Genomic DNA, 27,252 nt, shown 5'->3' with positions numbered 1-27,252 from the left:
TAGATGATGGGGAAAGGATGAATGAGGTTGAATCTGTCAAAATATTTAGGAGAATTTATATCCAGTATTATATTATATTTATTATATATATGTATAGTATACACACATATTGTGTGTATATATATATATATATATATATATATATATATATATATATATATATATATATATATATATATATATAATATATATAATATATATATATATATATATATATATATATATATATATATATATATATATATATATATATATATTATCAGCTGAATCCCTATTCAGGGTCATTGTTCATTGATAATCACATACCAACCATTTAATTTCATTTTCTGGTGGAAAATGATTGCTTTGGCACCCAAACTCCTACCTTGAGGTCAGCAGGTAACAGAGAGACACTGCAGCAACTTTGAAAACATCAGACTTTACTAAGTAGGGTCAGTGAAACATCAGTAACAATTTCTGATAAGATTTAATTATATACTTAGAAAAAAATAACATCACTTATGCGAAAATGGTAACGTAACATCACTTATGCGAAAATGGTAACGTAACATCACTTATGCGAAAATGGTAACGATGAGACCAATGACGCAATGATTTTCATGTCACTGGGGCCTAATCCACAACACCCTCCTATGACTGAAGCTCCAAGGGCTGACCATTTCGGAATTTCCTTAGTAAATGGCCACTCTTGACCTTGACCTTCACACCTGAGGATAGTAAAAACTTTGAAATATTTCTTTACACAGTTGTATGATGTATGAAAATAGTATTTTTACTAAATTAATATACTGATTTTTCTTGATGCCTTATCTTTTGACAGCAAGAACAAGAGGCTGCGTTAAGGAAAAGTCTGTATATGTGCAATGAGTTTGCACAGAAACATTAATTTAATTTTTTAAAATTACGGTTCATTTGTTTCAGAGCAAATCCTCAAGAGTAAGACTGACTTTAACGTGGCAATAGGAACTTTCCTTTTGCCATGACAGCTTGTAAAGTCATCCTTCTCTAATTGTCCTGGCCCACAATTTATCATATTGAGTTGCCCACAGTATCGGAATAAGCTAATGCTTACAATATTTATCATCATTTCCTTGGCTGTTGCAACCTAGCTCCTTTCCAAGTGGTTTGTGTTTGTTACTTGGTGCTTCTTACATTCCTCCAATTTTCAGACAGGGTTCTAGTCCAATCCTCAACCCTCTGTTCCTCTTGGAGCATTGCGTTAATAACATAGATGTTACAACGCCAGTTTTAGCAACCGCACGTCCATCGATCAATCATCTGTTCGCTGATGCATTTGTCCAGTACTGTATCTTTCTCATCCCTTCATGTCCTTTGCATCTTATCAGGATGTCAGCAGCTAAGCACACTTCCTAACTAAGCTGCTGTTTAGGCTATGATGAAGTAATAGGTCTGCATGAAACAAATGTAAATGTTTGAAAGAGTTTTTTCAATGCAAACCCATTACTTTACTAGAAGTCCTTTTCACCTGGCTTAATGACTGTCCCACATGGCTCATGCTACACAAAAAATGAATACCTGGTACTTTACTTCCAAAAAGCCACAACTGTTGATAGTAGCCTTGATAAAAATTTCAGAAAAATGACATCAAGTTAACATATTAATCCACCATACCTAACTGCATCCTCTAAGTCTGTGTCAACCACAAATCTGTCTTTCATTTAACAATGCATAATGTGTATCCATTTCTCTATCTCAAGTGAGATTTTCAAACGTAAATCCCTTCACCTTATTACTGTACAGTAATAGTTTAGTTGAAATTCCATTAGAATAAATCTGAAATTGCAATAATGAATAAATATGAATATTCACACGACTAGCCGTGCCTTACCCTTCATCAGGAATCCACTTGTCGCCATGATTAGGGTAGACCACTCGAGGTAACTCGGCTGGCGGAGGCAAAGAAAGGTTCGCTTGCTCTAAAAGTGAAGCGATATGTTCTGGGTGTGTACAGTTAACTCCTATTCCAATTAATTGTTCACCACTCTCCGCATAACACTGCTTTACAGCTTCGCTAAAGTTGTCTCCATAGTTAGTGTGATGGCCATCCTGTTGAAAAGGTACAAAAATGTTACCAGATGGCTAAGCTACATAAAGAGTGCATTAAAAACGGGGAAATGGGAATTCGAATCCAAATGTTATCTTCTGGAGTGATCTAAATCGGTAGTATCTGGGAACTAATATTTCTTTAGGAACAAAACTAATCTCATCTTACTGTCAAGGTTCACCTAGATGCTGCGTAAAAAATGCATAAATAGGATATCTAAAATAAATGCCACATTTAACTTTGCAAGAAGCATTGCCTTAATGTTGAAATTTAAATTAAGTAATAACTAATAACAGATAGCCATGGTATACAATAAATATGCAGTACTGTACAAATCTAGATGACTCCAGTCCATAAAAACCACTGCCTTACTAGAGCCAAGCTGACCCTAACTAGACAATTGGGTTGCAGTTCATCATGCAAATGGTAGAGCCAAAAATGAATGATGGAACACCATTTAACAAATGAAAAAGCCATGTTTCCCATAACTGTAAGCTACCCGACCTAGTAGAACTTGCCCTCTATTTTGCTTGTGCAATAAATTGAGGTAAGGTGCAGCAGAAAAATAATAATTGTAAAATTACTGCGCACACCATAATGTGTAAAATCCAGATGAATTTATTTGCAAAATGGCCCCTTCCTTCAGAATTTTATTAAGGTATTTGTTTTTGTTGCATAGTGCTTCCAGCTCCCATGACTACAAACAAGGGTTAAAATAGTTTTTGGGTTAAATAGACCTGGTGAAGAGTGAGGTAAAGGTAGCTCCCCTGGATACTGGCAGACATGTAGGAAGATTCTTGTGCAAATGTCAGTTGTCAGGTAGAGTTGAGAGTTACAGGCAAGGAGGCGGGGGATGAAAACAGATTAACAGGAAGAATGAGTCAGAAGAATGAGAAAAGCACATCATCTGCCACCTCTTTGTTGGCATCAAGTTCCTTCATATAATTAATGAATGACATCCTTGAAACGTCCAAAATTGTCCCAAAGATACGTGATATCTGATGCGCCTCCTCTTCCATCAAAACTTCTCATTGTGCTCGATATGTGCTTGGTTCCAAAGCAACTCAATCACTTCTACCCCAACTTCACATGACAACCTGATAATGTCCTTTTGGATATTTTCAACTGAAGTTAAGCCCATATTATCAAGCAAGCATTCAGGCCGTATCTTCCTCCACTTGCTGTGCCCTGTTAAAGGCTGTAGCCCACCCAAAGATATTATCAGTCATACACTTCTAGAGCACAGTTCTTCCAGAACTCCTGCACCATCCTGTCAGTTTTCCTCCAAGCATTAGACCTTTGTTCATCATCCTCTGTTGGCAGTACGCCACGAATGTCCCACAGATTTGTTTGTCCATAGACTGAAGGAGAAAGATGGTGTTCTTAGGCAAGAGCAACATCTCACTGTTCTAACACCACTCCTCCAAAGCCATGGAATGACATGGAACATATTATCTACTAAAAAAGAAGAATCAGCAGGGGATTTAATTCCATCTGGTGTACAGTACTCCCAAACAAGGAACTACGGTTAATATATGTTGTGCTAGCAGTCTTGAAGTTGAATATATAGATCACACAAAACTGTTCCTTGACAAATCAATTCAGTGCCCTAAAGTTTTTTTTAATAATAAATAAAAAAATGCATTAGCTTCTTGAGATAGCCCTCTGTTGAACATTGATTACCTAAAATCCAGAGTAACAATAATTTTGCTCAACATCTTCCAAACAAGACTTGTCACATCCTTATTAAGGACCAGCTTGGCACTCTACCCACTGTCACAAATCAAAGCAGTGACTATTCTACAAATGAGGTGTTTGATAATGATCCTTTCGAAGCTTCCACCCCACAAGTAGCATATTTCCAACCAATTCTCTAATGTTTTTATTGTCTTTATGCCACGGGTGCTTCATCACCTCTTATAAGAGGAATTTGACTTAAAAGTCATTATTATATATGTACAACATTGCCCCTTAGGGTCAAGCTTTCTCTGCAAATGAAAGGGGAAGAAGGTACATTAATCTTATCCTCTTCCTGTGAGCCGCAGGCCATTTGTGATTTATTAATTTCTTAACCCCTTTAAAGAACATCTTATGAACCTACCCTGTACTAACATAGCTTCAGTAATATTCATGACCCCTTGTTCTATGCAGGTCTGATTTCCTGTTATTCCACGCTCAGAAGATCACACAGCTAAATGCCTATTGATTAACAAAAAGTGCCTGCCTCCAACCCTTCATTTCTTATAGTTAATTCAGATTATACTACCACCTGAGGCACTGAGTATCCCAGATGCATATCTGACCAGGTGTAAAAAATTCTTCTTCTTTTGGAGTCTAAGCCACTACTGACTGGAGGACTAGGCAAGTGTAAATTGACAGGTTTATACAGGTGTTTAAAAAGCAAATTTTACTTTTAAAATACACTTTTTTAGTGAGTATTTGAGACATTAAAGCTTTTAATTTTTGGGCCCTTGAATGGGTGTTGCTACTCTGCTAACTCATTTTTAGTCCAACAGCTTAAAACCATCAGCCTTTTATCTGATTCCTCGAAGGTGTTCTTCACAATCCTAAGTAGCTTCACAAATGAATGCCCTATCAAACTGATCAGCCTCAAAATAATTATCAAGTGAAAATTTTTCTTTAGTATTGTTCATCTATCATTATCTTACTTTAAAGCATGGTCAATACAGTATACTCGAGAGATGATGAGGATACAATATTGTGCTGTACTTACTTTACAAGAAAATGAAATCCAAGCTTTTGTGTTTGGAAAACTTTTTAGAAGTGACACAACTGCTAGTGCTTCCTTCAGAGATGGGATTGTTTCGACAGCTAAGAAGTCAACGCCAGCATTTATTAGAGCTTCCATTCGAGGTCTGTGCCACTGACTTAATTCTTTGTTGGACATGTCGTTGACATATTTCCCATGATATTCGGACATATCTGCCTGGCATGCTCCATAAGGTCCGACCGACCCAGCAACCAAATACTGTTTACCTGAAGAGAAACTGTACAGTAAACCCCCTGTATTCGAGCTCTCACGATTCGCGGACTCGTGTATTCGCGGCTTTCTCTGTGGAACGATATCTACCCATTATTCGCGAAAATTTACCCATTCGCGGTATTTTTCACTGAGAAATATTCACTAATTACTGTATTTTCATGTCATTTTCATGACTAAATGCACTTTTTGTGATAAAACTATGAAAATACTGAGGTGTAAGCATTTTTAGCAGTTTTTTCTAGTGTTTTAACTATCAAAATAGGCAGTTCTAAGTGTTTTTAGAGGGGTTTTAAGTATTCATGGATTTTAGCTATTTGCTGGGGGGGGGGGTACGCATCCCCGCGAATACGGGTTGGTTTACTGTATTCTAAATAAAAGAAAGATGACACTATGAAAGAATTCTTTTTAACACAATTGTCAAGATCTAAAAAATATATGGAAATTGAAAATCTGAAGTTTCTTAAAACCATCCTGCTTCATAACACTCAAAGGCACTGCATCTTAAATTCAATTTAAAGTACAGTACTGTGCATGCATCTGCTTCTAATCCAAAATATGGTCATCCCAAAGTGAAGTAAAAATTTCCTGACATTTTCTGGGGAAGATGTCAGATAGCAAAACAGAACTATTGCATTGTGGGAGCTCCTTACCATATATTTAGGGAGTGGGACTGGTACTACGGTAACCCATGGAGTTGTTAAAGAAATATCCATGGTTAAAAAAAAATACCCTTGTCAAAAGAGGGATGGGTCAAGAATATGCAGGGCAGAACATTTTTGTAAAATCATCAATAAGAGATATGAGGGGGGATGATATGAAAACAGTAATATAACAGAAGCTGAAGAAGGCTTGCATGTATTAATGATTGAATTTTGAAGTGGAATCAGTAATCAAGAAACTTACAAGATGAAAAGCACTGGGCTAAATTGGAATGGCTGAAAATAAAATGATACACACCCAGTACATCATACATGTACCATACAGACCTTCCCCACAGCCACAGTCACTATATTCTTTGACTGCGTCCTTCGCTAAATGCACGCTATGTTCCATGTGTTCCACTGCCTTCTTCTCATCTATTTCCAGGTGGCTACACAGTCCCTGGATACTTGCTTGGTAACTTGAAGTTATTATAATCTCAGCACCAGCTTCCAGATATGACTTGTGTACCTGGAATAATATGAAATGATATAAGAAAACAAGTTAATGACATTAACAAGATTATGAAAAAAAAGGAATCTAACAGTTAAAATCTTAATGTTAATGAAATGGCTTTTCAAAATAGAAACACTTAATTATAAATTCAGTTTAATGGGTATGACTGACAACACTATCACTCTCTTTATTTTTCTTTGGTCATTATGTTTTCCCATTCAGGACATTCTGAATGAAGGACTGTTAACTAACTCCATATCAATTATACTCATGAGCAACATCAATAATAATCATGAAATAATAATCATGCAAGAGATAAGAAGGCTCCTTAGGTTGTTCTGATAATACTTCAGAAATCTACACATAGATCTTTTTTGTCTCTAGCACATATCACAGCATGACTGTTCTTTGCATACTATTAATAATAATAATAATAATAATAATAATAATAATAATAATAATAATAATAATAATAATAACCTCCTTGATAACATTTGGGTTCGTAGCAAGGAGACGAGCACTCCACAAAGGATCCTTGTGAATTTTAAAGCCTTTTTCTTCCAAGGCATATCCCAGGCCACCATCAATAACCCAGTTACGTCCACCCAACATCTTCGGTGCGAAGTATATGAAGCAGCGACTACAACCTGTAAAAAAAAAAAAAAAAGCCAGTTTAGACAAAAGATCTAAAAGTTTTCAAAATGCAGTGAAGCATTGTTACTGTAATCCAAATGCCTTTATGCAATTTATCCTTAACATAATTATATCTTAGAGGAAAAATCTCAATTTTGAGAGCCCTGTAAAGGGGTGGAGCACCTGATGTGCAGTGCACTGTAGCCATTACTTAAGGTTCTTTTCAGCATCCCTTCAGCCCTCTAGCTGCAACTCCTTTCATTCCTTTTATTCTACCTCCTGTCATGTTCTTTCTTCCATCTTACTTTCCACCCTCTTCTTACAATTGTTTCATAGTGCAACTGAGAGGTTTTCCTCCTGTTACACCTTTCAGACCTTCTTACTGTCAATTTCCCTTTCAATGCTGAAAAACTTCATAGGTCCCAGCACTTGGCCTTTGGCCTAAATTCTATATTCCTCCTCCCTCAGTTTTGAGAGATGTAGCACCTCATCTTAACAGACACATCAGGGGTCTTGCCTCTCAGATAATGAAAGTCCATTAAGTGACAAAAAGTTTGTACTGTATTATAGCTGCACTAAACTAACCTGTGCTTTACATTTCACTTTCAATTTATGGAATACAGTAGTATATATAAAATTGTATCACATCTAAAATGGTAGCGTATAGAAAAATAATCAAAATATCATAGCTATTAAGTACAGAAGTCCACCAGTTTAGGTATTACTCTCCGAGTACTTTGCAACTGTCTTCTTTCACCGTTCTTCACAACGTGAAAGGATGTACAAGGCACCGTGTTCTCTTCAAAGTTAAAAAAATGACGTTTGTTGTTATGCTGTCAGTTACTTTATAATTTTGAATCTTTTGATTTTTATGATACAGTAATTTTTGATGTGATTTTGACAAATTTGACATTTTCAAATCACATGATTAATTATTTTGACAAGTTTCACATCCATCTTCATATCACATGATTACTTAGACAGCTAGAACCTCACAATTTCTAACACTGATGAGGACCCTAGTAGGAAACCATAGCTTCGGTATTAGGTTTAATCAGCAGAAGTCCAGGCATCCTAAGTTAGGTTAGGCTAAGATGTTTAAGTCAATGAGTATCCCTGTTTTTCAACTGATTTTTCAACTGATTTTATTCTCTCCCAGACTTACAGTTTCAGAAATACTTAGAAACACCTGTACAGGTTTTATATGAAACATTTCCCATAATTTTTAGGCAGTATTAAGGCGGAATCAAATAGCCAATGGAATGTGAAGGATCCCAGTCACATATGAAAATATATACCTCACTTTCCCACTTTTCATTATCTTTAGTTTTTCATTCATTAATCTATCCATATGAACAGTACAATTTTCTAGCTATTTTTCATGTATTTTTAGCAGATTTTACCATTGCTGTAAAATTTTACCCATAATCAAAGGTTGGAATTTTGTTTTTCCAAAAGTTTTCATGTGATTTTGATGTATTTGAGATTAGGCTAATTCTCATAGGAAATGCTTACATGACCCATAGCTTATACATCCCCATATGTCTAACAATAATTTGGGTTCCCATTGAGAAACTGGGGTTTATGGATGGGGAGAGCAAATATGAGTAAAATACCAGGATGTATCATCACCTAACCTAACTTGGTGTGTGGGCCCAAACCTGGCCATTAAACCCTCAATCTAGCCTGACTTAAGAGTGTCTCATAAAATATATGGTAATAATGTATCCCAAGATATACATTCCCTTTCAAAATTACAAAATTGTATATTTCTTTTATCAGTATTTGGTACACTTCCAGATGGAGACTGATATATTAGGGTGAAATGAGTTAAAGAATTTCATATGGAAATTACTGCCAAAATCATTCGAAGCAAACACTCTCAGGGAAAACCGCACTGCAGTGCTGATTTCAATTATCAGGAGCTTGTAAAATTTCGTAGGGACTGGTAAACACTATAACTTAAAGTAAAATAGCCATGAACTCTTTTTAGGTATATGAAAATAGCCTAACCACACAAAAATGAACTTATATGATCCATTGACATTACAGTTGCATCTTTATAATGAAGTAATATTTCTGACTGATAAAAAAAACAATCAACACAAAAAAAAAATTTTCATGGTTAGAGAATAAAAACTCGATACAAAGCAAAACCAACGAAAGCTGCAAAGAACCTTAAGTTATGCCTACGGTGCACTGTCAGAGGTGTACTGATGGCGCTACCCCCCTAGGAGGGTCAAAGTTATTTATGTCATTAGGAAGACAGACTGAAGGCAACATATCTAAGACGGAGCTATAATTTGAAAAGCTGCCCACTCGAAAATAAATATGGCAACGTTGCCTAGGCCTGCCTAAACTGACATGAAGTTAGGATATAATTTCTGCATGCTACATATATCTAGGTCACTGCACATAGAAGAAAAGTTGTTATAGTAATTGGTAGTAACAAATACAAACATTCCAACAGATTTTCCATCTGAATTTTCGTTTTTTTTTTCAACTTCAGAATTGATTAGGCTATAGCTTAGCAGCAAGGACATAGATTAATAAAGATACTATTTCAGGTTATTTATCAGAAGACTCCAGCCAGCCATTTCATCACACTCCAAATAGCCATTTTCGCATGAAAAACCATTTTCGGTTTTTCATGCAAAAATGTTAAGGAAAATGATAGGGCACTAAAAGAACCTAAAAATACCAACCTAACGTAACCTAGGGGTGTTTATTGGTTACAGTTTTGCCGTATTAGCAATGGAGGGGGGTAGTTGGCTGGTATTGCCTTGCCTTGTAAGTCGTAATCTGATTAATTATTGTTGCACTGTTATTAAGCATTTGAAGTTTATGCATTGAGAAGAATTTTTTTTTTCTTTGTTTTATTCAAATGTGGGAGGTGGCTGGAGTCTTCTGAAAAATAACCCTTATTTCGGATATGGTATCTGTAATGACGTGTCTCCTGAAGCCTTTAAACGCCTATAAAAATGTTAAAATGATACATTCTTAAGGTAATTCTAAGTATTAGCACCACGCCTGTTTTTACCTTGGAAACTGGTTTCTTCTGCACTTTTAGGGCTTCTGATACTGGCGGTGCGTTTGTTTGTTGTCGGCCAAATGGAATGTCCCTTCGCCGCGTTTAGTACTGGCCCGGGGGGGGGAGTTACCCCTACGTTAACAAGTGCCGGACGGGATATGAACCGTCCCAAACAGACGTACCCGTGCTCTGTCTTGTGAAGATCGCGTATGAAAACCCCTTGTTGGGTGGACTTCAGGGGTTAATTACAGGTTAATTACACTCGACCTCCCCAAATTAACGTTAAATTGTAAATAAGCAACGAAAATACAATAAGAAACTGCCATTTCCCGCTAAATACCCTCCGTGTATCCATTACTTAGATCTACTTAAATGGGTGACCGGACTTTTTCCTGACACTTTTTGAACATTTTTTAATTACACAAAGCATTTACACTTACCTTTTTAAACTGCACGAGTTACGTTATACATCTTTGCACCAGCTTTGCCCACTTGTCAAAAGTGTTGTGAATTCTCTTTCCTCCATTGGCGAGTCAGCTGTTTTGCCTTCCAAGGAGGCGATGGAGGAAGTGCAATCTTTATGACGGCACATCCTAAGAATCAGCAAGTTTTTTTATAATTTAAAGTATTTGTCTGGGCTGAGCTATTATCGTCTTTCAAACTTATATTATACTTTATGGAGGTCCTTATCTCTCTATTCAGAGTTTTTATAATTGATGTAGCTTGACTATTACCTGTAAATTACAGACAAAAATGATCAAGGTAATTTTTTTTCCTTTTTATTTTTTTTTTTATTTTTACGTTCTTTTCACGTCGATTCTGCTGGCTCTGATTCTCGTCATTACACGAATAGCGGTTTTATTACATTATTTCGTAGATGTCGTCATTATAGTTCTCTCGTTTAGACATTAAAATTTCCAGTTCTTTCCTGCCACCTTGAACGTTTCTGTTCTACCTTAATTAACAATTTCCCTGTTTTATAGTTTTTTTTTCTGGAATATTGATTATTTTTTCCACTCCATACTTAGCAGGAGCTTTGTTGTGTATGTATGTATGTATGTATGTATGTATGTATGTATGTATGTACGTTTGTTTGTATGTTCTTCAGATCACGTTGACAAGTGTAGATGAATGGAGCCGAGATGCAACAATGTTTTTTTTTGGAAAACAAGCATTTTGAATAGACGTATATATATATATATATATATATATATATATATATATATATATATATATATATATATATATGTAGTATATATATATATGTATATATATACATATATATATATATATATATATATATATATATATATATATATATATATATATATAAATACAGTTTATATGCATTTATTTATAACGTCGATCACGGGAACTAAAACATTATATAAATATGAACAGTTTGCATATGGCTTAAGGAAAGTGAAACAACAGAGTGCTAGATCTTCCGTCTTTACTCTACGGCTCTCCCAAGCAAACTACATCCAGCACACACAAAGGTATACATAAAGGGTTCGGTTTAAAACAAATAGATTAAAGGAATATAAAACCACTTAAACATACAAACGTCATTACATTGGAGGTAGGTCAAAACATTACTGAAACCAGATTGCAATATATTCATTCGAGATTTGCAACCTAAGTCATTATACTAGGTTTAAGAAAATGCATTTTATCAATATATGCATTGGCTGCAGTGTTTCTCTATTTAAACTATATTGTAATGGGTTGTAAATTTACAATCACTTTTTCATAACAAACCAATACATCCCGTCGTAACAAGAGTGAAGATAAAATTAATTTTCACTGAAAAAATTCGAAGTTTGCAGCCTTGTTGTTTGATAACTTTGTGTTGATTGCTGCAACATTTTTGTGCAACATACAGTGTTATGCAATTTATAATTCATGTTCGTGATTTGTGAGACATACCTCCTACCAAATTTCAAGGCCCATTTGGTTCCCTTTACTGTGCCTCCGTTCATATTCTCTTTCTTCCATCTTGCTATCCACCCTCTCCTAAAAATTATTTCGTAGTGCAACTGCGAGGTCGTCTGTTACACCTTCATAGCCTTTTACTCTCAGTTTTCCTCTCAGGGCTGAATGACCTCATAGGTCCCAGTGCTTGGCCTATGGCCTAAATTTTTATATTTCATTTCCATTTCCTTATAGTGTTTTGGCAAATAAAATTTTCGTTGATTGCATCAATGTTGTATTGCAAACGAATTGAAAAACACTAATTTTAGCGATATCTGTTACGTGCAACCGAAATATGCTTCGTTGGACCCAGTCTGGAGAAAATTGCTGAGATGTAAATCCATTTCAGTCTTGCAGTCTTATTTGTTACTAGAGACAGGTGCATTGAACCCAGGTTGGAGGGGGAAAAAGAATATAAAAATGCTTTACCTGTATTGAATTTAGTTTAAGGCAAAAATCTGCATGCATTGCAACATTGACCTTGACCTTATAACCAGATGATAACGCGTTTCATTTGGCACTGATCTTCGTGACGAGCAAATCCTTGGACACTGATGAACAGCGTTTAAAATTCTATTTCTTCCATAAAATATCCTATGCTCTATTCTTGAGGATTTGGGCAGTGACTCCAGTGAGTTCGATTGATTGATGAAATTTAGGCTGTCAAGCCAAGCACTGGGGCAGTTTCGGCCATTCAGCGCTAAAGATAGTGAAAAGAGGGCGTTCGAGGGGTTGGACAGCTAGATAAAAAGATACAGAGACTAGAGGAGATGAAATACAAGGATCTAAAGGTGGAATTAGGGAAAACCCCACGGAAGTTATAGCTAGAGAGGTTGGACAGCAAATTTTAAGGTAAATAAAAGGTTGAGAAGTTGGTGCAACCAGGGGCCGAAATGACGCTCTAAACACCCTTTAGCAATGCCTACAGTGCACCACGTGAGGTGCACTGATCGCACCAATCCTCTACGGGTCAGTGTGTTTGTAGAACAACCTGATTGCATTACACTGAAGTACTGCAGTGATGTTTCATTGGCGACTCTTAAAATATTTAGTTTTAAGGAAAACAACGTTCAGTCTAAGCCTGTAGCCTCAGCGTATTGGCGAAACTTTCATTGATTGAGATATTGCTTTATCACTACCGAATTGCATTAAATGACAATTTTTCATTCATACTCGTCTTCAGCAACACAAGACATGCTATCACATCCATATACACAAAGCACTCTCATTGTATACACAGTTTGAAAATAGGAAATATTTTTAGGCCAAAAATCAATGATGGAGTATTCGACCAAAGTTACGCTGATTGCAGATTCCTTCTGTTTCAATCAAATTACATACTGTATATTGCATTCTCCGGTAATATTACGCTAGCAAGGGAGAACATGACATTGCCTTCATGTGAATACAAAAACATGTTAAAGAAGAAAAGAAAATATCCTGGGTTGTGGCCTACCTGCTTTGGCAAAATTTACAATAATTTTGGTTTTCTTCTTTTGCGATAAGAAACAATACAACCATTTTATCCATTTTGAATACAATCCTTTGCAGTATCCTCATAATTCTGACGTAATTTGTAATGGCTGCTTTATACTGCCTTCAAGTAATACAGTTATCTTCAGCAAATTATCTTCTAGATTAGCAACACACTCGTGCACTGTAGGCATGACTTAGGGTTCTTTGCAGTGTCCCTTCGGCCCCTAGCTGAAACCACTTCCATTCCTTGTTTTCCTTTTTATTATATCTCTGACTATATTCTCTTCCTTCCATCTTACTTTCCTTACCCCTCTCCTAACAATTATTTCAATATTTTTTTTCAGCGTTGGATGACCTCGTAGCTCCTAGCGCCTGGCCTTTGGCCTAAATTTTGCCTTCAGGCAATACAAGTCAGTGCAAGAAGAAGCTTTAGGAAGTTTTACAAGTATGGAATGCATTCATTCATGAAACAGTCACCTCATTTCACAGTCACCCGGTTTCACAGTCACCTCGTTTCACCTCGTTTCACAACCGTAGAATTGTCTTAAGCGATTTTGTTAACATTTGCTTCTGGGCTGTGACTTCGTTGCAGTAATTATGGCTTCTCTTATCTCGCTTGATCCTGTTTTCGATGTCATGGAGAAGTTTTGATAGCGGTGATTCGAAGCGGTAAGCCTTCCATGCTTTGTAAACAGCCTAAAATGAAGACATAGACCTATGAATGAGCATTAATAGACTTATGAATAAACAAACATAGGCCTATGAATGGGCATTAATAGACTTTTAAATGAACAAACATAGACCTATGAATGAGCATTAATAGACTTATGAATAAACAAACATGGGCCTATGAATGAGTATTAATAGACTTATAAATGAACAAACATAGACCTATGAATGAGCATTAATAGACTTATGAATAAACAAACATAGTCTTATGAATGAGCATTAATATCTTATAAATAAACAAACATAGACCTATGAATGAGCATTAATAGACTTATGAATAAACAAACATAGGCCTATACATAAACAATCGTAGACATATAAGTAAGCAAACAGCCCCAAAAATAAATGAAATATATAGACCTATGATAAACAGTCATAGACTTATACATAAACAAACATAGACCTATAAATAAACAAACTTAGACCTATAAATATACAGTCATAGACTTATAAATAAGCAAACAAAGACTTATAAATAAACAACTATAGACATTTAAATAAACAATCCTAGACCTATAAATAAATAAACATAGACCTATAAATAAAGACAAATAAACAAACATAGACATATAAATATACAGTCATACACTTATAAATAAACAGACCCATAAATAAACAATCATAGACATAAATAAACAATCATAGACATAAATAAACAAACATAGAACTATAAACAAACAATCAGAGACATGAAGAAACATAGACATATAAATAACCAATCATGGATTTACAAATAAACAAACATAGACCTATAAATAAGTAAAAATAAACAAACAGGCCTATAAATAAGTAAAAATAAACGAACATAGACCTATAAATAAGCAAAAAGAGGCTTATAAATAAACAAACACGGGCTCATAATGGCCACATGGAATTTTGTATAAAAAATACGTGATCAAACACAAAATGAATGCTTACCTAGCTACAAGAGGACATTGATTTTAAAACTGTTGATTTCCCCTCAAGAAAAATTAAACTGTGTGTTTGTGACCAAATGATCGCAACTCTGGCAACTTAGCATAAAACAAATAAATTGCCTCCAATGTAAATTGTGAGAAAAAACATGCTTATATATATATTTATATATAATATATATATATACAGTATATATACATATACACATATGTATACATACACACACTCTAAACGATACAAATTCATCATGTATACAGTTATTACTCTCACAGAGGACCTCAACAGTACAGAGGGCTTTTATTTCCAGGTTTTCAGAGGCTCGTCTGCCTCCATCTTCAAGGAACTGAATAAGTATTTTGAACCTCCCATATGAGAGATTAAAATATATATATATATATATATATATATATATATATATATATATATATATATATATATATATATATATATATTGATATTTTTTTTATATATAAAGTTAGCAGAGTTCTGTCTGGTGAAGCTAAGCTCAAGAGGAGGTGCAAAGAACTGTGCACGGGTTCGAAAGCTTTTCCAAAAATGTTAGCAGCAAAAAAAAAAACAACTCTGTGGTGGTCAGTGGAACCCAGGACATGGGATAAATGCAACGGGTGATGGTAGCGTGAGAGGAGCAGTGATTGGCGAAGGGGAAAGCGGTCTGGGCCTCTGAACGAAACTTTGAAAAGAAGAAGAATGTCCGTCAAGAAGAAGCTACAAAGTAGGAAGAAACGATGAGTGTTGATCCAGTGGTGCTGAGGTGCTCTGTTCGTGTGGAGGACATCGAGAACGATGGGTTTGTGGAAAGGAGTTTAACTCTGAGTGTGCTGTCGTTTTGTTACAGATCCAGATTATCCTTACGCGAAATTTGGAGAACCTTTTGTTAAGAAACGTAGCGTGTGTACCATGAAGGAGAAACACACCCTCTCTCTCAGCTTGCAGACAACCGTTGACTCCAGTCATACAAGATCCAGTGTTGTAGTTCCATGCACAACCTAGCTGGTAGAATATTCCATGGCTCTGAAAAAATGTTGCGGATGAAAAAGAAAAATTTCTGCCGTTTTTCACAGTGAAGACACAAACAAGCATAACTGCTCCATGAAAAACCATGCTTGAATGATTTCCTGTTTGAGCTTTGTATACCTTCTGCTGAAAAGAGGAAGGCCAGATTGAAAGAAATACAGATCTCATACGGGTATTTCAGGCAAAAATGTAAGGTTGCATCTAACTACTGTAAAGCATGTTATAAACTCATTTCAGCAACTTTTGCATACAAGTTGAAAACAAGTCATTGACCTTGAATGGAGAATGAATCTTTAGCAAATATTGGATATGCATATGGAACACTGGTTAGAAATACCAAAAAGTCACAGACTTGTATTCAAACTGTTTGTGATGTATACAGTAAGTTGTCAACATGTGTATGACATGTTGTATTGCAGTTTAGATGCACTTTTACAAAAGCGTGACAAAATTCCTTTGAATATTGCTTTAAATTCATCAACATTTGTTCTGCCACGGCATATGCAGAGAAACAGCTTATAATGAAAAGATAGATAATACTGAATTACAAAATGGTGAGCTTCACTTCCTGCTAAATACCTGAGCCAGGGCAATGTTGATAATATCATTGGTCGCATATTTCGAGATTCGATGCTTGTAGTCGTCGAATGCCTTCAGATTCACTCCGGTCCAGCCTCCTGGGAGTGCTCGAAGCCTCGTCATGTTCATGACCATGACTCCAGTGTTGACTCCTCTCGGCTTTGGGAAAGGAATTCGATTCTGACGGAGGAGAGAGGGGGTTTATAAGCACGCTTAAGGCAGTCATTACACGGATCACTTCTGTGTCACGATAACCTGTCTTGATGAGATTGCAAGGTGAAATAGTTGCTTCTCAATTCCTATGGCTAACTATGACCTTGTGCATCCACTATACAATAATGTCCCTTTGTATTTTGTATAAGGTAACTCCTGCTAGTTCTTTGAAAGTCATTTTCTTGAGGATTGTTACATTTTATTGTGTGCATTTTCTTGTTTACTCTGAATATTGAACATAAAGAAATTGCAATACCAAATCTGTTATGTCAGCAAAAAGAAATTTACCAAAATTGTTTGAAGAAAAGTTACTGGTTATTGCGTAGTGGAAGCAGTTTGTATACTTTAAGCGCCCGTTTTGCCTTTGCTTATATGGCAGTTTGTCAATATCCAATCATTCAGTTATTACTGGTCCAGAATGTTGATGTTACCTTTGTTTTTATGACTATACGGCAGTATGCAAAGACACTAATCACGAATATGTGTTCATATTCTTGACTAGAGTCTTTACTATTGTCGTATGTTGCAAATTGTTTGCATTGCCAAACGATTAGATGGTGAGAATCACTATCATCAGGTATTTAATGCAAGTACCCTTTTTCTAATGAGAAGTGAATCACACATTTCATCATTAATACAAGAAACCACGATATAATTGCATAAATAAGTTTTGTAACCAGTAAGTAAAGTCTTCAGTATATCATTTTAATTACATGCATTTGCCTGGGAGAGTTATGGATAAAACTGTTATGCATTAGGTTTTATGACAACTGATTCGTACTTGTTAAAAATGAATTGAATAGTTTGTGATTCACTGCCACAACAACTTAACAGATAGTCACCCACTTTTCGACGTATGTAGGGACTCAGAGTTGGAGAGAGCCCTGCCGCTTGCGTCTTGTTGAATTTGTAGATTTCCCTCAAGAGCTCCTCCGGAGGTCTTAGGAACACAGTGTCTGTGTCGACGAGAACAGCAGCGTCAATATCTGCCAAATTCTCTGCCAGGAAGAGTCTAGCTGAGGAGCAGGGTCTGAGTAGACCTTTCATGTTCGTTCGGTCTGGAGGATACCAAACAGGGCGGCTTTCGAACCGAATTCGGGAACTGTACTGGCGAGGCCAGGCCCTTGGGATGGACCTTACTTGCTCGAAGACTGCGTCTGAACTTGTTACCACAATGAATCTGGGAAAACTTGTATAGTTAGCCCACGATTTTAAAGTGAAAAGAAAAAGGTGCCTGAATTATATACGACAATAATCTGGCCACTGCATGGAAGTAAATTGCCCATTCAATCATTGTGACTTCTACTTGAAAGTAGGTGTAAATGTAGAATGTAGCATTAAGATGAGACCAATTATGTCTCATCTTGAAATCGTAATTTCTGTCTTAGTATTATTAATGTCGAAAGTTAAAATGATCGTAGTTACATTCGTAATCAAATCTCTGTCAATCATCACTGGTCATTTACCTTTACAGTGTAGAGATGCCACAAGTTTCACAAGCCTATAAGTGTGTCAACACTGCAGCAAAACATGTCTTAGACGCAATAAGTCATTGACTTATTGGTAGTCATAAAATGATCCAGTATTTACCAAAAATTCATTCCACAGTTACGGTCGTTGACTTGTTTTCAATCTGTTGGTGATATGTATGTGATGAGTTGTTGACCATGAGCATATGTCATGTTTTACTTCAGTGTGGACACACCCCAAGCCAGCATTGGCAGACATTGGAAGTAGACTGTACACTGACAAATGTCTTAGGAAATAAATGAAGTCAGGTTACCTTAAGGTTTCAGATGTCAAAGCCACAGCCGACTTTAAAAGGACTGCAACTTGACCCAACTGCCTTTTGAAGGAGGAAGTCAGGGTGTTATCGGTATCTAGAAAAAAAATTGGCCTTCTTTATTCATTTCATAAGGTTGTTTCCACACTACCGTAACCATGTCATAAAAGTACATTGGAAACTTATCCCAAAATATCACAGACAGGTTGAAGATAAGTCAATGACTGTAAGTGGAGAACGAATCTTGATAGATGCTGCTGGATGATCGTATGAAGCACTAGTTAGAACTACCAGCGATCCACTGACTTTATTTAACCTGTTTGTGATGCTTGTGTGTGTGTGTGTGTGACAAGTTGCTGACGGGTATTTATGACACGGTTTACTGCAGTGTGGACACACCCAAACATGATAATGCAGACAGCAACAAAGAAATGTTTTACCCAAACCACTCTTGTCTGACAGTCAGGAATAGTAAGCTTTCATCTCAGAAACAGTGCCTGCTTATGACCCAGCCTAGGAAGATCTTTAATTGCTTCAAGAACTTTATTTGCCTTGTCTTGATTACATCTTGGGGTATGAAAATCAGGACCAATGGCCAACAATGATGTAAATTTACATGTTCAGAAGGCGATTGAGATTCCCTCATAACAAAGCACTTCTGAGTCTTTTTCCTGAGATGTAAACATTACTGTTGAACAACCCCTACAAAAGCTTCTTTTGCAGGAGTGCAGTCAGTGGTTTAAAAAGAAATATACATGAGCAGTTCGTGTTTTTTTTTTTTTTTAAATTAGAACATTTCTGATCAAAGAGACCCTATTTTCCAGAAGACTGCAACAGGGCAACTGGACTCTTAGCTTATCAGTGAAAAAATCAATAACACATTGATGTAAAGTTTTCTTTTAATCAGTATGAAAAGAACAGTTCTTACCATAGCAAACGATGATGATAAATGGGGGTAATTCTTCTTTATTAGTGTGACTGGGGGGTAATTCTTCTTTATTAGTGTGACTGGGGGGTAATTCTTCTTTATTAGTGTGACTGGAGAAACCTGGAAATAAACAAAGTTTCGTGAAAACTTCATAATTACAATGATTTAGAAGCCCTCAAGAGAAACTTCTCAGTCTGAACGTCGAACTACAAGTGTGATAAGACTGCGATCTAAGACCATGCTAAGACTGTTGACAAGTACTATTTACATGGGAAGCATGTGTACATAATAAACCTTCAACAGGCATAAGACTGAGACATTTACAGGTATAAATTTCAGCCAGCACGGTTCAGTAATGAAGATTACGCTTGAGGGTATGAATAGGTAAACTGATTTGATTTAAGAAGTCTAGGCTGCCAAGCCAAGCACTTGGGGGCCCCGCTCTTCGGCCAATCAGCGCTTCAAACAGTGAACAGAAGGAGTTAGAGCGGTTGGACAACAAGATAAAGAGGTCCAGAAAGTAAAGGAGATGAAGTGTAAGGATCTAAAGGCAGAGCTGAGAAAAAACCCACAGTTTCACTGTTAAGTAAACAGTCAGAGGTGTTGGACAGCAAGACTGAAGAAAGAAAGCATGAATGGAGGTAAGGTAAAAGGCTAGAAGTGGACAAACACCCTGTAGCAGTGCGTACAGTGCACCACGTGAGGTGCAATGAAGGCACTGCTCCCTCTCAGGGATTTATACAAAAATATTCTGAACGAATTCCGTAGGGGGGTGTTAGTGCCGTCAGTGCACCTCGTGCGGTGTACTGTAGGCATTGCTTAAGGTTCTTTGCAGCTTCTCTTCGGCCCGTAGCTGCAACTCCTTTCATTCTTTTTACTATACCTCCATTCATATTCTCTTTTTCTATCTTACTTTCCTCAACCCTCTCCTAACAATTGTTTCACAGCGGAGCTGCGAGGTTTACCTCCAGTTACACCTTTCAAACCATTTCACTGTCAGTTTCCGTTTAAGCTCTGAATGACCTCGTAGGTCCCAGTGCTTAGCCTCTGGCCTAAGTTCTAAGCTCTATTCTGTTCTATCCTGAACGAAGCACAGTGGCAGTAGACATTATTTGCTCACCTGATACATCACCCAACTCTCTCAACTCTCTCATTTTCCGTAACTGTCCCGGAAGTGTGGGACCACCGACGAAGCAAAAAACAATCAGTGCCATGGCCACTCCGATCGACAGTCCCTGGAGGATCTTGTACAGCGTGGTCATCGTTGCCTGGGGAAGGAAACACAGAGGTTGTTACGTGTTACTTTGTACTCTACTTACTTTTTCATTTATTTATTTGTTGGTTTGTCTGTTTATCTAATAACTGATGATCTCTTTCTGTATTCCCCATTATCTCCTGTTACTTCTTTGCATTGGACACCTTAATATTCTTTAGAAGCTTGAATTTCAAATCAGTGGCCCCTTTGGTGGGCTTGTTCCATACGACTGTACAGGGTTCGTTTTCTGAATAATAATATACTGGACGCTGGTATGGTGGTTAGTGTCTTGGCATGCCACTCAGATGTCATGAGTTCGCGCTTCTCCCAGGGCGATGAAAAATCACTCGCTCTGTACCATGATCAGTTACCGCTGCGGTGTGGGGTCTTTGGTGGGAGGTTGAAACCAACATATTCTTTGGAAACTTGAATTTCAAGTCAGTGGCCCTGTGGTGGGCTTGTTCCATATGAATTTTCCATCTACTGAATTGAACAGGTTTCATCTACTGAATAAAAAAATAAGAATAATACTTCTTGTACTTACTGTAGGTCAGCAGTGACACTGAATGACTGGCATCACTTACCTGTGTACGTTTTTCAAAAAGAGAGAGAAGGGGGAGGGGGTTAATTATATTTCGTCGGATCTTTATGAAATTTGACTGTATAAAAGTCATTCGTAACTGATTTTTTTCGGGTGAGTAAATGTTAAGTGAAAATGGTTAATTATTGCTTCTATTTTAGACTAAATATAATTTTTTTTTTCATCAGCTGACCCCACTCAATCTGTTCTTTCGAGAATGTTATTGAAATTCACACAAATTGCCGCCTAGGATAACTACTTAGCTTATTTTTTCACATACACGCGTATATTTGTAAATATGTTAATTGAAATATATATATATATATATATATATATATATATATATATTATATTTTTAATCACTAAATATAAAGCTTTTTTTAATATCAAATCAGCTGATCCCCGATGGAGAATTATCATTTTATTGATAAATGAACAGGTACCACTGGGACGCGAACCCTTGACATGGACCCATGAAATATCCATGGATTACCACTATTTTTTACCGAGTCTGCTGTACTGTTTTTTCCCGTCGTGAGCGGGGAATCTGGCAATGACCCACCTCCGCCATGATAGTTCGTTGGTACGAACACGCAGCTCTTATTATGAAATTTTTAATCACACCGTGATTTATATACAATCATGAAGCTACAAATGTCGTTTAATATCAAATTCGCCTCGAGAGTATATGGAGAATTATCACCGAAGGGGAATTTATATAAGTGATAAATGAACAGGTACCACTGGGACGCGAACCCTTGACATGCATTGCAGGCTGAAATTTCCCCGCTCACGACGGAAAAAACAGTACAGCAGACTCGGTAATGATTTATACATTGATGGCGCGGTGGTAACACCACTGGAGTCGTTTGGGTCCATGTCAAGGGTTCGCCACCTGCATTTATCACTGATAAATGGGATAATTCTCCATCGTACTCGAATGGAATTTGATATTAAAACCATTTGTAGAATATATATATCCTATATATATATATATATATATATATAAAACTCAATAAGCCCTGAAGGAAGGGCATCCTTTTATAATAATAATAATAATAATAATAATAATAATAATAATAATAATAAAACATTTACCAAAACCAGTTATGAAGTGAGCCGTTCAAGACAGAAACGGATGGAGGGGACTCATTAAAACAACGACCCCGACAGTGGATTAAGCTGAAAACAAAAAGTGCTGAACTCCAATCAGGTCTAGGTTTTGATGAATTCCCTTTTCCATGATTCCCTTACCCTCCTTACAGGTGTTTGTCCTGTTGGTATACTTTCATATCTATTGCTTTTCTGACCAACTGTTCGTCGTCCCTTCTCATTACATGTCCAGACCATCTCATCTTTGAGATCTCAGTTTCAGTCTCACGTTCACTAAACAGTCTACCCACCCTGTGATGATGAATCTTAACATTCTATGGTCTCCCCTTTTCAAAATGTCCACCATTTTCCTTGTCAATGACCATGTTTCTGCTACAGGGAGTATTATAAGATATATATATATATATATATATATATATATATATATATATATATATATATATATATATATATATATATATATATATCTATACACTCTGTAAGCCTTTTTTCTCTTTACTAATGGGATACCATACAAATCCTGGTCAGCCTCTCAAACACACTGTCCTTTCCATTCAGCTCTGTATAACTGATGTTTACCACTGTCAACAAATCTTCAAGATACTCTCCTCATTTGCTTTGGAGAGAGTCTCACAAATTTTACCTATTATTCTGAGCTCCCTTCGTTTATCATCCTTTCATGCTATATTTACCTCCCTTTACTTCCCTGTAGAACAACATGTAGTTCCTCGTTGGGGAAGTGGGTTCCGTTCACAGCTAGCACTCTGCTGGCCGCGAGTTCGCATCTCCGACCGGCCAATGAAGAACTAGAGGAATTTATTTCTCGCTATAATGTGGTTCGGATTCCACCAAAAGTTTTAGGTCCCGTTGCTAGGTAACCAATTGGTTCTCAGCCACGTAAAATAAATCTGATCCTTCGGGCCAGCCCTCTCTAGGAGAGCTGTTAATCAGCTCAGTGGTCTGGTTAAACTAAGATATACTTAACTTAACTTGTAGAACAACATAGTCTTCATGAGGGGTTTAGTGCTCACCTTCTTGACCGTCATAGCTGTCTTCCAGTATACCTGTACTGCATCTTCTGTATTGCAATAGTACCTCAGATAAACTTGGCTTTTTCTTGATTAAAAACTTTGTCTTCCTCACCTCACCACTTGATGTTATGTTCCTTCTTTAGTACCTCAGATAAACTTGGCTTTTTTCTTAACTAAAACCTTTCCCTTCCTCACATCACTTGGTGTTATGTTCCTTCAGGCACTCCTTAATTTTCCTGTGACCACGTCGTGGAATTTCACTGTCTCCTCACTTGTGCCTTCTACTGTTGCATCTTTGATCCTATCCCAAATTCGTTAATTTCCACTCTATTTGCTCTTTTCACTTCCTTTGTGATCAGACATACTGGTGTCAGCTATATTAATCATTAGCAGCATTTCCAACTCTTCTTATCTAATGTAAACTTATTTCTATTTGATGAACATATATATCTCCAGCCACTAATCCCCTCAGTGGTACAACCACAAGGTTGGTCTTCCACTTATTTTATAAATACACACAATGTAGCATTCCCTTTTACTTGCCCTCTTCTATTTGCAAAGTGTATTTATTCTGTTTAAAACATATTATACAAAGTCTCAGCAATCAACCACTTCCCGAGCACATTTCCACAAACATCTCTCTGTTCTCATTCATTGTAGCAATGTACTCTTTCTGTATCATGTACCTTTGTATTTCTATCATCAAATTTATAACTACTTTTTTCTTTCCATTCCCAGTCTAACCTAACACACACACACACACACACACACACACACACACACACACACATATATATATATATATATATATATATATATATATATATATATATATATATATTTGTTATGTGCAGATAATCTGGTGACCACGGCAGAGACTGAAGAAGAATAGCAGAGATGGGTAAAAGAGTGGTCGCAGGAATATCTTGAATGTGGTGATATTAAAGTAAATATGGGTAAAAGTGAGGTTAAGGTGTCCAGGAAGCAGGGAGGGTATAAAAGGGGCCTAGATTGACAACAGGTAGAGAATTTGTTTCAAGCCAGGAGGGAGAGTGTGAAGCTGAGGTTGAAAGCTGGATAAAAGCAACTTAGGGAAATTGAGGAAGGTGGTAGCAGGGGTTCTGTGTGTGACAAATGCCAATTAAACTAAAAATGCACGCACCAAACAATACAGAGTCATTGAACTCAGTGATAAGAAAGGTCCAGAAGAGGAGCTTCTTTATTTCCAAGATTTCAAAGGCTCGTCTGCCCCCATCTTCAAAGAGCCTGATAAATATTTGGTTACTTGAGATGGAGGCAGACGAACCTCGGAAAGCCTGGAAATAAGGAATCTCCTCTCTTGAACCTTTCGTATCATTGAGGTCCTCTATATATATATATATATATATATATATATATATATATATATATATATATATACATATATATATATATATATATATACACATACATACTTACATACATATAACCCGAACTAGATCTGCTCACAGTATAGTGGTTAATCTCACTTCACAACAAGGACTAAAGACTCTTGCCCCTGACAGATATCGCCAACACCTTTCATTTGAGTTCATTATCATATAGATGCATTAATTACTTTTCGTATTAAGTGGGGCAAACGATTCTCTCTTCAATTTCTCCACGTCCCAGAGTGAACTTCGAATATCAGCGAATATATAGCAATTTTAAGCTTGTTTTCAGTTTTAAGCATTTTTTCAATTTTAAGGATTTTTTTTAATTTTAGGTATTTTTTCAGTTTTAAGGGTTTTTTTCGGTTATAAGCATTTTTCAGTCGAAAGCATTTTTTTAATTTGAAGCATTTTTTCAATATGAAACATTTTCCTCAATTTGAAGCAGTTTTTAAATTTTAAGCATTTTTTAAATTTTAAGCATTTTTTCAGTTTTAAGGATTTTTTTTCGGTTATAAGCATTTTTCAGTGGAAAGCATTTTTTAAATTTGAAGAATTTTTCAATATGAAACATTTTCCTCAATTTGAAGCAATTTTTAATTTGAAGCATTTTTTCAATTTTAAGCATTTTTTCAAGTTTAAGGATTTTTCTATTTTAAACGTTTTTTTCAATTTTAAGCAGTTTTTCAGTTTGAAGCAATTTTTTTCAGTTTTAAGAATTTTTTCAACTTGAAGCATTTTTTCAATTTGAAGCATTTTTTTATCATTTTTTTTATTTGAAGCAATTTTTTTTTCAATTTAAAATTTTTTTATTTATTTTTTTATTTTTTTTTCAATTTGAAGCATTTTTTTTTAATTTGAAGCAATTTTTCAATTTGAAGCATTTTTCGGCGTTCATTCCCGTGGCCTGCTGATCTGAGATTATTTTCCAATCTACTAACATTTTTTTTATCTATTCATTGATTAATTTGTCAATTTATTTTTTTCCTTTTCCAATAAGTGATCTCCTCTCTGTGTTTCCTGTTACCTTCTGTTAATTCTTTCAAATGAACACCATAATACTCTTTGGAAGCTTGAATTTTAAAGTCGATGGCTCCTTTGGGCTTGTGCCATATGAATTGGGTTCATCTTCTGAATAATAATAATAATAATAATAATAATAATAATAATAATAATAATAATAATAATAATAATAATAATAATAATTCTGTATGTCCTGTTACATTCTGTTACTTCTTTGTAATGAACGCCATATTCTTCGGATGCTTGAATTTCTGGTCGGTGTTCGTGGGGCTTGTTCCTTATGAATAGTGTTCACCTCCTGAATAATAATAATAATAATAATAATAATAATAATAATAATAATAATAATAATAATAATAATAATAATAATAATAATAATATTATTATTATTATTCTACAAAAAAGGCATATCTAACTTTACAATTACGTGTGTTATCAAGTTTAATTCTCTCTTTATGTTTAACTGCATAAATAGATCTCCATCAGTGTTGTTCTACAGCAGACTCTACCACTTTTTTCTGTATACTTTTTCTGTACTGTAATGCTACCCGTTAAGTACACCTTCGTTTAACCAGACCACTGAGCTGATTAACAGCTCTCCTAGGGCTGGCCCGAAGGATTAGACTTATTTCTACGTGGCTAAGAACCAATTGGTTACCTAGCAGCGGGACCCGCAGCTTATTGTGGAATCCGAACCACATTATAGCGAGAAATGAATTTCTGTCACCAGAGATAAATTCCTCTAATTCTTCATTGGCCGGCCGGAGAATCGAACGCGGGCCTAGCAGAGTGCTAGCTGAGTACGATATCGCCCCATCTAATGAGTGTCCACAAAGATGTCAGTAAGCTGTTAGTGCTAAGTCTTCACTTATTATTTTCTGACGACTTAATTAAGCAACTTCTAGTTGAATATCCTTATCGTTTTTAGTTTTCTGAAAGGAAAACTATTGTGCCGCCTTTGTCTGTCCGTCTGCACATTTTCTGTCCACCCTTAGGTCTCAAACACTGCTGAGGCTAGAGGGCTGCAAATTGGTATGTAGATGATCCACCCTCCAATCATCAAACGTAACAAATTGCAGCCCTCTAGCCTCAGTAGTATTTATTTTATTTAAGGTTAAAGTTAGCCGTAATCGTGCTTCCGGCAACGATATGGGATATGCCACCACCAGGCCGTGGTTAAAAGTTTCATGGGCCGTGGCCCATACAGCATTATACCAAGACCAACGGGAGATCTATTTTCGGTGGCCATGATTACAAGCTGCAGCGACTGTACAGAAAACTCAATCGCGCCGAAGAACTTCGGCTCATTTTTTACTTGTTA

General features: G+C 36.2%; 2 protein-coding genes across 3 annotated transcripts; both read right to left on the bottom strand.

The window, feature by feature from the left end:
- Positions 1-447: 447 nt before the first annotated feature.
- Positions 448-10,458, bottom strand: LOC136837050 (homocysteine S-methyltransferase YbgG-like). Of its 2 annotated transcripts, none has more exons than XM_067101630.1 (6): positions 10,329-10,458; positions 6,705-6,871; positions 6,056-6,239; positions 4,800-5,062; positions 1,850-2,067; positions 448-707 (listed from the first exon to the last, which is right to left on the bottom strand). In XM_067101630.1, exons 2-6 carry the CDS (start codon positions 6,834-6,836, stop codon positions 551-553), a joined length of 954 nt encoding a protein of 317 aa, XP_066957731.1. In that variant the 5' UTR covers positions 6,837-6,871; positions 10,329-10,458; the 3' UTR covers positions 448-550. The 2 variants fall into 2 exon arrangements, with proteins under 2 accessions (XP_066957731.1, XP_066957733.1); XM_067101632.1 differs by lacking the exon at positions 10,329-10,458 and adding an exon at positions 9,898-10,032.
- An 866-nt stretch (positions 10,459-11,324) lies between these two features.
- LOC136836906 (glucoside xylosyltransferase 2-like) lies at positions 11,325-24,998 on the bottom strand. The gene is made up of 8 exons (XM_067101349.1): positions 24,958-24,998; positions 20,641-20,788; positions 19,521-19,640; positions 18,593-18,689; positions 17,656-17,989; positions 16,597-16,776; positions 15,856-16,014; positions 11,325-14,034 (listed from the first exon to the last, which is right to left on the bottom strand). Exons 1-8 carry the CDS (start codon positions 24,961-24,963, stop codon positions 13,864-13,866), a joined length of 1,215 nt encoding a protein of 404 aa, XP_066957450.1. The 5' UTR covers positions 24,964-24,998; the 3' UTR covers positions 11,325-13,863.
- Between the last annotated feature and the right edge of the window lie 2,254 nt (positions 24,999-27,252).

This window comes from Macrobrachium rosenbergii, chromosome 57 (genome assembly GCF_040412425.1).
Source record: "Macrobrachium rosenbergii isolate ZJJX-2024 chromosome 57, ASM4041242v1, whole genome shotgun sequence".
Taxonomy (NCBI): domain Eukaryota; kingdom Metazoa; phylum Arthropoda; class Malacostraca; order Decapoda; family Palaemonidae; genus Macrobrachium; species Macrobrachium rosenbergii.
This window is presented reverse-complemented; position numbering and strand designations above follow the sequence as displayed.